Source organism: Crinia signifera, chromosome 4 (genome assembly GCF_055691185.1).
Source record: "Crinia signifera chromosome 4, ASM5569118v1, whole genome shotgun sequence".
Classification (NCBI taxonomy): domain Eukaryota; kingdom Metazoa; phylum Chordata; class Amphibia; order Anura; family Myobatrachidae; genus Crinia; species Crinia signifera.
In genome coordinates, this window is record NC_139220.1 from 12,357,384 (window position 1) to 12,372,282 (window position 14,899).

Sequence of the window (14,899 nt, forward strand, 5' to 3'; positions counted from 1 at the left end):
CGCCCCCGCCCCGCCCGCCCCCTGTTCCCGCCTGTATGCTGCGCACGCTGGAGCTGGCTGCCGCCTGTCAGTCACCGAGCAGCTGCAGACATGAAGGGACCTGTGTACGCCGAGCTCAATACCGGGGCCAAGATGCCGATCCTGGGCCTGGGGACGTGGAAGGTGAGACCGGGACCTGTCTTCCTGTAGTGCTACATCAGGCGGGCGGATTACTCTATATAACCTCATATGTTCCCCTATATACCGTGCATATATCCCCTATACTATACATGAACTCATATACTTCTCTATATCCCCTGTACACCACGCATGTCACCCCTATATCCCCTGTACACCGTGCATGTCACCCCTATATCACCCTATACCCTGTATGTGTCACCTGTATATCCCTCTATACACCACGCAAGTCACCCCTATATCCCATGTCACCCCTATATCACCCTATACCCTGTATGTGTCACCTGTATATCCCTCTATACACCACGCAAGTCACCCCTATATCACCCTATACCCTGTGCGTGTCACCCGTATATCCCCTATACACCGTGCATGTCACCCCTATATCCCCTGTACACCGCGCATGTCACCCCTATATCACCCTATACCCTGTGCGTGTCACCTGTATATCCCCTATACACCGTGCATGTCACCCCTATATCCCATGTCACCCCTATATCACCCTATACCCTGTGCGTGTCACCTGTATATCCCCTATACACCGTGCATGTCACCCCTATATCCCATGTCACCCCTATATCACCCTATACCCTGTGCGTGTCACCTGTATATCCCTCTATACACCACGCAAGTCACCCCTATATCCCATGTCACCCCTATATCACCCTATACCCTGTGCGTGTCACCTGTATATCCCCTATACACCGTGCCTGTCACCCGTATATCCCCTATACACCGTGCCTGTCACCCGTATATCCCCTGTACACTGCGCATGTCACCCCTATATCACCCTATACCCTGTGCCTGTCACCCGTATATATCCCCAATACGCCGTGCCTGTCACCCATATATAACCCCTACAGCCCGGGCCTGTCACCCGTATATAACCCCTACAGCCCGGGCCTGTCACCCGTATATAACCCCTACAGCCCGGGCCTGTCACCTCTGTAGCCCATGCCTGTCACTTATGTCCCTTATACACCGTGCCTCCTTTTTGCTATATATTACCTCCTATATCCCCTATATGCCATGCATATATATCTCCTATACTATACATTACCTCCATACATCCCCTATACACCGTGCATACCCCCTGTGTTCCTTATACACTACATTACCTCACATACTCCACTATAGCCCATATACAATGTGTAACCCTACATCCCAGCACGTCCTGTTACAGTTTATCATGCTCTAACAGTCAATCTGTAGCCGGGCATGCTGAGACATATAGTGCCCCAGCACCTGTTCACCGCATGGTGTGACACATCAGCTATACCAGCCCTTTAGCAGTGCACTTCTCAGCCTGTTACTATAGATGCTCCCAGTGTATATAGTGCTATGGGCAGGAATCACTGCCTTGCCCTTACTTATAATGGATCCCATGCTCCCATCTAAGCTTGCAGCCTGTCAGGGCAAGGGGAGTCCGCAGCCTCCTATCTACAGTCCCCAGGCACAGGCTCCACCCCCAACCCCCTGTGGTGCCTGTATGTCTGTTCTTGCACTCTGCCCTGTGGGACTTTCTCTATTGTATTTATTGTCTGTATAGTATTCATCGCACCCTACGGGCAGGGGCGAATTTAGGGGTCAGGCCGCCACTAGGCACAACATTTTTGTGCCCCCCCCCCCCCCCCCCCCCCACTATTTTAATGTAATCATATATGTATATACATTGTTATTTATATATTTCATTAAAATGTAACTGTAGCCCACCTTAATATTTTTTTAAGCACTCTGGACTGCTCACTGTACGGAGGACCCGGAGGGAGGCACTTATTAGTACAGTGATTAGCACAGTGTCTCCGTCAGTCTCTCCCCGGCTCACACACTGTGACTGACTGAGCGCAGGGAGGATCTGTGCGCCGCTCAGCTGCTGGATACACAGCAGCCAATAGACTGTGTGTGTGTAGAGTAGCCAATGGGCGGGAGCCGGCAGCAGTGAGCCTGAGCCATTTCTGGACGCGCAGGGGGACCATCGGACCCAGCCACTAAGCAGTGATGTAATGTGCCTGGCAGAGTGGGTGGGCAGTGGCAGGTGACGAGCGACGCTGCCGCCGACATATGATAATTCATGTCTGCGGTGGCGGCGCTCGTCACTCGCCGCTACCCACTCTCTCTGCCATGCTGCTATTTAACAGAATTTTAGCCTGCCTGCTGCCCTTAATTGGTGCCGCCCTGAGGCCGGTGCCTCACGGGCCTAGGCACAAATCCGGCCCTGCCTACGGGCGCTCTTCACACCTGCGCCCCCTTAATTTGTGAACGTTTGTATTGTAAGAAATATGGTTAGAATTGTATGAAAGATGCCCTGTATTGCAGCTTCTGCCAGTGGGTGAGGGTCCAGCGTGGCAGCACAGGATTACAGGACGGTGGCCCTGAGTCAGTGTCTCCTCCCACTGGGAGGGAGTGAGCCTGCATGAGAGCAGGAGGCTGTATAATAGTGGGATGTGGGCAAGACATTGATAAAAGTTCTGGCGCTGGTGCAGAGGGCAGTGGGGAAACCTGCAGTGCGGCAGCCAGGGCCGGATTTCCCACCTAGGGGCGGCACCTGCTTGTGGCGGTACAGGATCCCCCATTGTCACAGGGGTGCGGGAGCCGGGTCGCGGCGGTCTGCTGGGGGGTGGAATTGGTGGAAGGGGGTCAGGGGGGTCTGCAAATTGCGGGAGGGGGGGGGGGTGTGCGGGGATCTGCGATTAGCGGGAGGGGGCGGGGGTCCGCAAATCGTGGGAGGGGGGGCTTGAATGGTGGGAAGGGGGCACCGCAAATTGCGGGAGGGGGGTTGTCGGGGTTAGTGAATTGCGGGAGGGGGGGTTATGGAGGTCCGTGAATTGCGGGGGGTGCCGTGAATCAAGGGAGGGGGGGGGTGGCGCTGGGGGGTGGTGCGGGGGTCCGTGAATCGCAGGAGGGGTCATGAATCGCAGGAGGGGGGGTGTGTGGGGTGCCGTGAATTGCATGAGGGGGCGTGAATCAAGGGAGGGGGGCGCAAGGGGGTGGTGCAGGGGTCCCGCGAATCGCGGGAGGGAGGGGGGTCGCGGGGGTCCTGGCAGAGGGTACGGGTGTGCGGGAGTAATGGTAGATGGTGGGCATGTACTGTAGCCCTGGCTGGGCGGGGGGAGGTGATGTCAAGGGGGTGGAACGTTATACACATGAAAATGTTCTACACAGGGGATGAGTGACAGATCTGGCTAAATATATAAGAGATGTGTTATTAGGATGCTGCACTGACGGTTTGTGTGTTCAAGGCACTGGGAACTTTCTTCTAGTGCTGCCAATTATTGTGTGCCGTTTGTATGGCGCACATCAAGTATTTACACCGGTTTCCTATTGCACAACTGGCTTGGAGGACAGACCATCTATTGTGAGAACGGAACCTAAAGCTGTAATTCTGGAACCCATAATAACCTGTGACTAAGGGCCTTATTCTAGTTCACTCTTTCTGACAAAATCCTTCTTAGATGGACAGATGTAAAATGTGCAGAGAGAATTAGATTTGGGTGAGTTATTTTGTTTCTGTGCAGGGTAAATACTGACTGCTTTATTTTTACACTGCAATATAGATCTCACTTTGAAGTAAAACCCCACCCAAATCTAATTCTCTCTGCACAAGTTACATCTGCCCCCCCTGCAGTGCACATGGTTTTGTCCATCTAAGAAGAAATTTGTCAGAAAGAGTGAACCAAAATAAGGCCCTAAGTGACATAAATGAGACCACTATTAATATCGGCCAGTGAGCCGGCTGCAGGTTACCTGTGGTGCTGTAGGGGTATCCTGGATTTCGTGTCTCCTCATACGTGGGCAGCCATGCTTGTGTGGCTCCTTCCGAACACTAGCCACATCCAAATCCTTGTATATATGGATGGTTATTGTAAGCTTGCGAGCAGGGCCCTCCTACCTTTTCACTGTCTGTAAATACTCTGTTGTATCACTGTCTCCTTTGTAAAGCCCAACGGAATCTACTGCGCTATATAAGAAACTGTTAATAAATAAATGGTTAGTCTGATAGATATCTGGTTAGTCTGGTTAGTCTGATAGATATCTATGCTTAAATGAAAAAGCACCGCCTAAAATGTAGTCGATCTACAAACCAAAACCCCGCTGCAGATTAATAACCTGCCACCTCTACTTTTGGCTCTTTTTGGGCCCTACTGTTTTTTTTTTTTCCTCTTACCCAAAATGGGGGTGTTAATCACCAGCAAGTTGCACGTGGACGTTGCCTGGCTACGCTCGACACACTATTTTGTTCTCTGACCATAGTCCTTATTGGATGATAGGGCAGTGATTTTCAACCTTTTTACCTTGCGGCACACTAAGAATTTAAAATTGCCAAGGCACACCACAGGGCAAAACACATTTGTTCCCACAGGAAAAAAAAAAAAAACACTACAGTATTGGCCCCCCATATAATAAAAAAAATCACACTGGTCCCCACAGGTAACAAAAATAAAACACATCGGCCCTTTACATGAAAAGAAGAGACCAGTAAATAACAGTTGAACTGGTGGTGGCTGTAAACTGGTTTTGGCATCTCTAGATCTGGGGGCACACATGAGAACAGCTGAAGGCACACTAGTGTGCCACGGTACAGTGGTTGAAAAACACTGTGATAGGGTATTAAATACCACCTGTCGGCACATGTCGGCTCAAAAAGACAGTAAAAAACCCCATGTCGACCTAAAATCATGTCGACCTACTTGGTGTTTATGCCCTTCCTGTTCCTATGGTTGATGATGATGGATCCTAGTCTACATCCCCATCTGGGACTGGGTTTCCCTTTATCAGGGGCTGTCTGTAGACTTCTGCTAACTTGTGAGGCTCAAAAATGTCCGCAAAAGCATTACACACGGTGGGTGGTCTGTGTATAGGGGAGTGTCCAGGATGCAGATTATATTACACAATAGAAGCAGTGTGCGCGTAATTAAGTTGGTGTTCATTCTAGCACCCGACGTCTTTGAAAACCCATGCAGTTCCTCTTCCCTGCCTGGGGTGTCTCTGTCTGCTGTAGTGCTTCTAGCACAGGTCTGGTTTGCATATGAGTGCTGATAGACAGACCACACTGTGCTAGAAGCACTACAGCAGACAGCGACACCCCAGGCAGGGAAGAGGAACTGCATGGGTTTTCAAAGATGGCGGGTGCTAGAATGAATGACCTAGAAAACGTGAACTGTGTGGGGGTCTTAAGGACCGAGGTTAAGAACCACTGCACTAGTGGATGGTAGGGCATAAAATGCCACCTGTTGGCTCAAAAAAAGTGAAAAACCCCATGTCGACCTTGCCCACCGAATGCTTGTCAACATAAATCCATGTTGACCTTTTCAGGTGTCAACCTTGGCCCGTGTCGACCTAATTATTCTATACCCCAGTGGCTGCCGCGTTTCCGACAGCAGCCGGGTCCCCATAGGTTTCTGCAAGCCTTACAAAACAGTCACTTACCCCTTAGCGAGATGACCTCGTGTGGCGTCATTTCCCGCTAGATTGGAAGTCGTCTGGGAGAATGCTGATGGGATAATGCAGACATGTTTGTAATGTTATGTAAAGCATAGGAAATGTGTGTGCATTAATAAACATTATGCATTACGCACTAGGGTATAGTGAGCTCACTGAAAATGCTTTACATAACTTTCAGCTGTATCTGCGTTGTCCCTGTGATGTAGAATGGAATGGCACAACTTGTGTATTCTATGGAGAGGGGTGCGATGATCACACCCCCTCCCCTCCCTGTGTACAATGGAATGACTTACTGAATCCGCGTCTTGATACACTGATCTGTCACAGATAACCAATATGATTCTATACCCTACGAAACCCTTTGAAGCTTCTGATTCAGTTACAGACCTGTGTCCCCTCCTTCTGGCCGCTCGCAGTTTGTGTAAGTAATGACTGTAAATTTTCTGCACGCTGTAATCGAGTTTATCCAGTGACTTTGGTATAATAGGCTCTCAGTGAAGATCTCGAAGGTTTCAGTAATTATTTACTTTACGTGTTATCTGGTAACTCTGGAAGTCAGCCTGAGGGAACACTGGGCCCTTCTTCCAGCGCCAGAACCATTGCGGGCAGGCTTTTCACCCCTCTATGTATGTTTAAAATAAATGTTGTTCTACGTTAATTCTGATTGGCCAGTAAGTGTACACACAGTTTAAGGGGCATATCGAGGGACGCGGTACACTACTCGGTCGTCCGTGTGCTTACGTGTCAACATTGCACCTGGGAAATTCATGCCGACTTTTTCATGTGTCAATCTTTTGTCATTGTGAACCGATTGACCGCCTGTCTAGACACTGTTTTCTTCCATAAGCCTTCCAAAGCACTCTAGACATTTCTATTCTTGACATTATTTTAAGATAATAATAAAAACTAAATCATGCGCAACCAATTAAATTAATTACTTAAAACTATGCAAAATGATCGCTCTAGTTAATACAGGCCTGGCCAACCTGTGGCTCTCCAGATGTTGTCAAACTACAAATCCCATCATGCATTGGCACAGTTTTGCTATAAGGGAGTGTTAAAACTGTGGCAAGGCATGCTGGGATTTGTAGTTTCACAACATCTGGAGAGCCACAAGTTGGCTTGTCCTGCGTCTAGTAGCTAGCTATATGTGCTGCTCCCAGAAGTTACTGGAATCCTCCGTTAATTAATATACAATTAAATGTATATTGATTAACTCATTATGTTTCCAGCTGCTGTGTACAGGAATGTATGTTACACGCTCCCTTTCAGCGTGTTTTGTATATGTTAGAAATCATCGGAGGTGCTCAGTCTATCCTGCAGATGGGTAACAGCCACTGACTCTCCAGCTGTTGCTGAACTACAAATCCCAGCATGCCCTGCCATCTATTCTGGGAAGGATGAGGGTGCTGGTAACTATTGCCCTCACATTACTAGCTGCTTGTCGCCCCTTTATGAGTGTACACAGCTAATGGGTGCGTGGCGTGTCTCACCTGGCACCTGCTCTTAGCATGTAACTGTCTTGTGTCTGCTTTATACGTGCCGGCAATGTTAATGTAAGTTAGTCCCAGTTGGTCTGGCGTGTGGCTCAGACGGTGACACAGGGACTATTATTACCATGATGTGTAATGGGTACGCACTGGCACGAGTGTGACAGGACTGAATGGTGCTGTGTGGGTGTATCAGAGGAGTGTGCCAGGGATGCCCAAAGGAATAACCTGCAGGGTATAGTTGTAACTTGCTAAACATGAGTGGCAGCTGTCAGGGTGTAGGTGCGGCCTCTTGTCACAGGATCACTGTGGTTACCGGGTGCAACTCCTCATTGCATCGTGTACTCCTGGGAACGGGCTTCTCAGTCATCTCATAGGTATTGTTAAGGTGCGTACACACGGGGGCGATTATTGCAAATATCGCTGGAAATATGGTCGCTGAGCGACCATATTGCCTGCGATGGGAGTGTGCACCGGCGATATATCGCTGGGTGCGCGCTCCCGTTTTTTCCCCCGTAGTGATCGCTGGTCACAGGAACATGCTCCTGCGACCAGCTGATTACCACTGGCTATAACTGTTCTTTATTTGTGAACGCATTTGAACACTTTTTATAGTACACGATAACTCCGTTTACCCTCTATATAACACTATTCACTTTTCAACGTTGTCACCACCCCTTTCCACGCATGTGTGCCAACGCTTGACAAGTTGGGCACGCACGTCGGGAGAAAGCTTGTCGACACCAGGACCGAACGGCAGCTTTCACCTCATCGTCAGAGTGGAAGTGTTGACCCTTAACCTTTTGCAGTCCAATTTTGTATTTTATTTTTGCGATTCAAACAGCCTTGTTTAAATTAATTGTAGTTATTATTATTATTATTTTTTTAATCAAGAATGGTCTACATTGAATGTTGAACAATGTTAATGTGCTTATTGTAAAGTGGCTCACCGCTGGATCCGCTACTAGCGCTAGGGCTGTTGAGCCTGAATAGACGTTGGACTTTAGGGTTAAGGTGCTCTTTCATCTTTGGGAAGAGGGTTGCAGCACCTGCAGTTCAAGGAGGTTCTGCCTCACCCGTCGTACAGCGACATTTCACCTTGAGCACCTTAAGTCGTCACTTCAACGTCGAGGTGAAAGCTGCCGTTCGGTCCTGGTGTTGCCAACAGCAACCACCAGCTTTCACCACCCTTAAACCACACCCCCAATCTTTCTCTTGTTGTAGAACTGAGAACTGCACTCCATATAGATGGCGGAGCTCTTTAAACTATGCAGATTTCTACTACGGTAGTTTCCAGAGAACTCAAAACTATTTCTGGAATCTAGGAAAGTCCCGGTGGTTGTCAGTGCTGTTAGTAACTCTGGTGTATATGTACATCTTCATGTTGGTGTCCTCGGTATTGTGGTTCTCCGGTGTTTCTTTAGTAGTCTTTATGCAACCTATGCAATGTTTTATTCTCTATACCTTTTATTTATATGGAGTAGCCAATACATCTATATATTGTACCGCTCTCTAAATAACACCGTGTTCTATTGTCTCAGTCGGAGCCGGGCAAAGTGACGGCGGCGGTGGCGAAAGCTTTAGATGTGGGCTACAGGAATCTGGACTGTGCCTTTGTGTATCAGAATGAGACCGAGGTTGGGGATGGAATTCAGCAGAAGATCAAAGAAGGCTTGGTGAAGAGAGAGGACATATTCGTCACTAGCAAGGTAAGGCATGGGGGCTGCAGAGGTCCAAAATAAGCGGTTGGGATGTTCCCCATTTCATCCCTATAGCATGTGGTGTGTACACGGCCCCCGCTGCTGAATTATCACTGCAACTCAAACAATGTAGCACCAAAAAAAAATCTATTTACTGCCATCAAAGACAGCGTGCCACATCCAGCCGGTGTATTGAGGGTGCGCTGCATAGGAGACTATAGATTTGGGAAGGGGGTCCTCCTAGAAGAAGAACCAGGCCAGTACAGTTGGTGACTTCATGCTTTGTGATTTGTTCAGCTGTGGTCAACCTTCCATAAGAAGTCCTTGGTGAGAGGAGCCTGCCAGAAGTCACTGGATGCTCTGAAACTGGATTACCTGGATCTCTACCTGATCCACTGGCCCGCAGGATTTAAGGTAATCCCGTAGTGATACAGCTGTCTGATTGCTACCATTAATGCTGACTTTTTATTGTGTGCGTGGACCATTTGCAGTAATCTGAGCAGTTAACGACTGTAATGTCTTATTAACCTTTAATGTAATGTAAAGAACAATGTGTATTTTTTTGGACAATCATTAGCTATAAGTGAGATTGTAGCGTTGTTATAGTTAATCATTGTCAGAAGGGGGAGCGGCCCCAGTTTTGCTTATAGACTGTAAAGGGGAATTACCAGGGAGGGTGAAAATTAAATCTCTGCCCAGTACTGGTGTTAAAGTTGCGTCCGCATGGGTTTCCCAGTCAGGCAGAACTGGGTAACTGGGAATTAAGCTTCTGCAATGGCCTGAAAACCCATTTGCGGGCCTACAAGATCTGGTTTGGTAGTTTGACATGTTAAAATATGGTTGTGATTTCAACATTAAAAATATCAACATATTAATTGGCCATGTCCACGCTGATAATTCCACATTATTAAAGTGTCATCATACGGTTTGTCATGGTGCTGACATCTGCACATCAGCTGTCAATATGGTGACTGTACCCCTCCTAATCTTATTACTAGCAAACCGTACCTGGGGTGGTCAGAATGTATGGAGATTGGGTTTAGTGAAGGAAATGCTTAACAAACTGCTTGTGAGAATATTTTTGTTGCTGGCAACCGCTCCAGAGTCCAGAACATAAGACCGCCATTACTCGGTGACTGAGGTGGTAATGCCAGATTTTGTCCATCATTAAACTGGTTTAAGTGAGCGAAAGGTAAAATGTATGAACTTGTCCGTCACACCTGTCTTAGCGCCAGTTCTGAGTTTGGATCTTTAATAAATATCTCCCAGAATACGGTCTATGATAAAGTATAAATGTATTACTGTTTTTTTTTCTCCTGTTACTCCAACTACGGGGGGGAATTAATCTTCTGGTTGTACGTTGCAGGCTGGAGATTCCTTTTTCCCCACTGATGAGCAAGGGTTGGTGATACCAAGTGACACTCACTTCTTGGAAGCATGGGAGGTATGTACATTAGTGGCATCAGGCTGTTCCCCCTTCTCCGGGCACAGGTGACTACAGACTGTGGTAAATATAGGCATCTTCTAAGCTTGATCACGGCATAGTGATACAGGTGTAACATTACACTCTGCATGTTTACTTGGGCTTACAGCGCGTACTTAATAGCTCATCAATTCAAACTAAGAGTTCCCCAATTACATATTATGTGTGTGTATGTATATTATGGATGTGAATGCATAGTAATCTAGTCCTACCTCCCCATTGATATCAGGGCATGGAAGAACTTGTTGATGCCGGATTGGTAAAAGCCATCGGAGTCTCTAACTTTAACCACTGCCAGATTGAGGAACTTCTCAACAAGCCGGGTCTGAAGTACAAACCTGCGGTCAATCAGGTGAGTAGTGGCCTTCTCTGATGTCTAACTGACGGTTGAGGGGAAAATGATTTGAAACTATAAAATCTTTGGCATGGAATTATGAAGCGTTGGCGAATCAGGGCTGTTTGAGGAATGAAATCTGCTTATGGTGGTTTACTTCTTATTCCAATTACAGATCGAGTGTCATCCTTACTTGACTCAGAAAAAACTAATTGATTATTGCCAGTCAAAGGGCATCGTGGTGACCGCCTACAGTCCCCTGGGATCCCCAGATCGGCCTTGGTGAGTCTGAAATACAGGAACATCTTTATAACTAGAGCTAGGCAAAGATTTCTATAGCTTCTGTTGCTGTATAGCTCAATGGTACCTCTGTCTCTGAACAGCGCCCCTAGTGGTCATCCCATTTATGAATTGTGTAAGTGGTAGGCTGCATCCATCCCGGCTCTTTATTTTTCAGACCTGTTTGATGCAGCCCTTCTTATGCAGTAGACATGAAGGGAGACTGTAACAGGTGTTACCCTGTTAACGCCTCTCCTTTTGTTAGCCGTGGCCCCCATCTGTGGACGCAGGTCTCTCACTTCTGCCTCCAGTGGCATCAGCCAGCTTTGTCTGTCGCTGCAGATACGTTTGCCGTTATCTCTGGGCCCTTCCTCCTACTCTATGGTGTCCGGGCCTTTTTTTAGAAGAAGAAAAAATCTGCAGATCTATAGATGTAATTTTACCTTTCTAAAATCTTTGTCTTTATTTCCATGTCTATTAGGGCGAAGCCAGAAGATCCCTCCCTTCTAGAGGAAGGGAAAATCAAAGCCATCGCTGCCAAACACAACAAGAAGGCCGCCCAGGTGGGTGAGATCTGGGAAACTGACATCGCCGCTGTAGAAATAGCAAAATCCTGGGACCAGCCGATGTGTTGCCGGTATCCCAGCTAGCGCGAGCCATATGTCCAGCATCTGGCGTAGTCCCCTGTATAAGGGGCGTGGCTTTTGGGCTGATCTCCCGTATCTCTGCGCTTCAGCCTAAATCAGCAGTTTTGGGTAGCCATTGAACTAATCTGTATAAATAAAGAAATGTTGGGGTGTCCTTTCACAGATATGGGGTGCTTAGTACGCTTTTGTCATATACCGCTACAGGTCCTGATCCGCTACCACATCCAGAGGAACAGCGTGGTCATCCCAAAATCTGTGACCCCCGAGCGCATTGAAGAGAACTTCCAGGTAGAGTAGAACGATGGTGCCTTATACCGCAGGGTATACGCCTGCGGGGTGTGCCGGCTGCACTGACGCGGATATCTTATTGTCCCGTCGTCTCTATCGCTGAATAAGCCTTCGTTCACTTTCTGTATTGTCTCTGGCATCCAGGTGTTCGACTTCGAGCTCTCCCCAGAAGAAATTAAAGAGATTGATAGTTTTGACAGGGGCTGGCGGGTCTGTGCATTATCCTCGTAAGTATACAATTGGGGCTGGTTACCGCTGAGCAGATTCTATGGTGTTACAAATACAATGGCCTGAGAGCTGTGTATTGTATGTGCGTGCCTGAACACTTTGCCATTAATACAAAGTTTATTTAAATGAACTTAAATACACAGACCATTTTTTTTTTTTTTTTTTTAAACAATATGCAGGACAACATATCGTTACAACCTATTAGTGTTACTTGTGCAGTGTGTACTCGCTATATCGGTAACTCTGCCCGCTCCCTCGGGTCATTAGCGATGACGTCTGTACAGGCAGATCCATCTGAGGATTATTAACGACCGCTGTACTCCTGGATGTAGCCACCGACTGTATTGTTTTACCCTTTGAGTGCCAACATCTCTGAGATGCCCAAAATATCCGGGGGGGGAGGGAGGGGGGAGAGAGAGAGAGAGAGGGGGGGAAATGCCAGCGTTGCTCACATTTGTTATATAAATTTCAAATTAAAAAAATAAATATTTCCTATATAAGGTAACATTACAGGTCCTTATGACGGATATAAATGCTCGCTTGCCAATTTTCACACCTAATTTGACAAATTTCCTTGGCACTCGAAGGGTTAAAGCATTTAGTGGATGAACTATGTCGTTTGTCCAGGAGTTAAAGGGAAATCGTTGCCAACTTTACATCATTTGTATTGTACTGTAATGTGCGCCCAACTTTAATGAAATCTAATAGATGAGGGCTTCTGACCTATTCAGTGCTGGCTGGATGGATTGATGCAGTAGCTGCTGATCCACCTGCTTTTGACGGAAATATAGCCAAAGCCGATAGGTTATGGCTGTGTTTCCGTCAATCTCAATCTGTCAAAAAAATAAATGCCGGATTGGACAGGGAGGACTGAGCTTACACTGCACCGTCCTCCTGTCCGCCGCCTCCCGTACCCACATGCCGGGGGGCAGGGTGAAAGCAGCTCACCTGGGCCCATCACCGGCTGGGTGAGTATCAATCCGCTGCCAAATCAGGTGTTGGGATTTGAATAATGGATGTCGTATCAATTCTAATTTCTGAATGTATCCAGCTTTTATTGAATATATACCTGTGACTCTGGTATATATTGTAGTATTAGGATACAGCAAAGGGCCCGACTAAGGGGGGAAAAACAGCCCCAGATCATTATTATTCCTTTTCTGCCACATCTTGCGGTTGGCAGTATGCAATTGGGCAGTAAGCATTCTTGCACTTGCCAAACCCAAGGTTTTTACACCAGCTCCGCTGACATTTGCCCCCATTGCACATAATTCTTTCGAAACGTTAATGCAGCCGTGGAAACCCAGTCCTTGTAACTGTCTGTCCTGTGATGAGGGAAAGGGGGCAGCCAGTGATTGAGCTATGTTGTGCTCTACATTCTACTGCTCATGTCTGCCTGCGGAGCTTAAGTAGTTTGCATTTAAGACTTAAATTGTACTGGGGAAACTGATAACTATTTACCCTGAATCCTACCCAGGCATTGTTACTTGCGGTGGTATTCATCGCTCTGATAGTCCAGGTTAGGATGACCTGACCAATCTAAAATGTCTTTCTTTCTGCAGAGCCAAAAAGCACAAGGATTATCCATTCAACGTGGAGTTTTGAGCTGTTCCGTCACCTGTTTCAAGGCGTGTGTTCAGTGATTGTGTTGGATCGGTTTCTATTCAGTTTTTTTATGTTTTATACGTCCTCTAAATCTGGTTCAGTTTCAGACAGTTAAGCAGCGAGTACACAACCCCTGGCAGATGGCTTACCGGTTACCGCAGGATGACTGCTTGTAAGCCACTCCATCCCTTCCTCTGCGTCCTACAGCCGCGGTACAGACTCTGCCCGCAATGCAAGGGTTATTTCTGTACTGTAATATTGTAGATGCCCCGGGCAATGCCATCTGCCAGTGAAGCACTTACAGTAATTCTCCTGCCCAAGTGTTGTCTGTTTTTTTGCCTTTCTATGTCCAGGGAATAAACCAGTTTTGAAATGCATGTGTGTGTATATTCTTGGGTGCGCCCACTGGGTGTAGAGAGGAGCGGCGAAGCTTGCCCCATGGGGCCAGATTGTATACGGTGCTGTACAGCACACATTCGGGAGAACTGTGGCTGCTCGACGTTGTACAGTGAATTCTGAAACCCCCAAAATGAATTTCAGTAATTTTATAAATGGTGCAAACTAAGTAACAGTAATTGTGCTGCTACTCGGCAGAGGAAGGTCCAATGTCGGTACTCCAGCTTCCGTGTGACTACACATCCCAGTATGTCCTAACGGCAAAACTAAGGCAGGCCATGCTGAGATGTATAGTTACAGAACACAGTGTTCCCATAGCTGAGGCACACAGCAGGGTGTGCGGTGATGGCACATTAGGGAATTGGAGGGTCACCAAATTATTTACCCTGTGATCTAGGGCCTGATTCAGTTGTACAGTGCAAAATAGCAACTGCTGGCAGAGGTGTTCCCTGCTCGCCAGGTCTCCCCGCATAAGTGCTTTGCAACAGAGCAAACGCTAACATCCGCTCCCTCCATGTTTTGGATCGCATCGGCTGCCTGTGATGTCATGCAGCGGGTCTTCACCAGCGCGGGTTTTTATGTTTTTTGGCTGCTCCCAAAGAACACTGTGTTCTGTCCCCCGTCCTCTGTCAGAACCTAAACTGTAATCACTATTTAAGCGTTCACACACTGATACACATGCAGATGTGAGGGTACTTATGAGTTATCTGGGCGCCCGATTTTTTGATTGTATGCCTTAAGTTAAGGCATACAATCAGATGCGATATCGCATCGCATGCGATGACCCGATTTTTCCATAGGAATCAATGTTAAAATGGACTGAGTCCATT

General features: G+C 47.5%; 1 protein-coding gene across 1 annotated transcript; it reads left to right on the plus strand.

The window, feature by feature from the left end:
* The first annotated feature begins 2 nt into the window (after positions 1–2).
* Positions 3–14,048, plus strand: LOC146073722 (aldo-keto reductase family 1 member B1-like). Its single transcript, XM_083181119.1, has 10 exons — positions 3–162; positions 8,651–8,818; positions 9,107–9,223; positions 10,176–10,253; positions 10,522–10,644; positions 10,802–10,908; positions 11,387–11,468; positions 11,757–11,840; positions 11,985–12,067; positions 13,631–14,048. The coding sequence occupies exons 1-10, from the start codon at positions 91–93 to the stop codon at positions 13,671–13,673; spliced, it is 957 nt and encodes a 318-aa protein (XP_083037245.1). The 5' UTR covers positions 3–90; the 3' UTR covers positions 13,674–14,048.
* The last annotated feature ends 851 nt before the right edge of the window (positions 14,049–14,899 follow it).

Bases quoted from the DNA above. Each gene is read 5' to 3' on its own strand.
- LOC146073722 (XM_083181119.1), top strand. From the start codon at position 91: ATGAAGGGACCTGTGTACGCCGAGCTCAATACCGGGGCCAAGATGCCG. The intron at 163-8,650 runs GTGAGACCGGGA...CTATTGTCTCAG, and splicing joins TGGGCCTGGGGACGTGGAAG to TCGGAGCCGGGCAAAGTGAC. The intron at 9,224-10,175 runs GTAATCCCGTAG...TGTACGTTGCAG, and splicing joins ACTGGCCCGCAGGATTTAAG to GCTGGAGATTCCTTTTTCCC.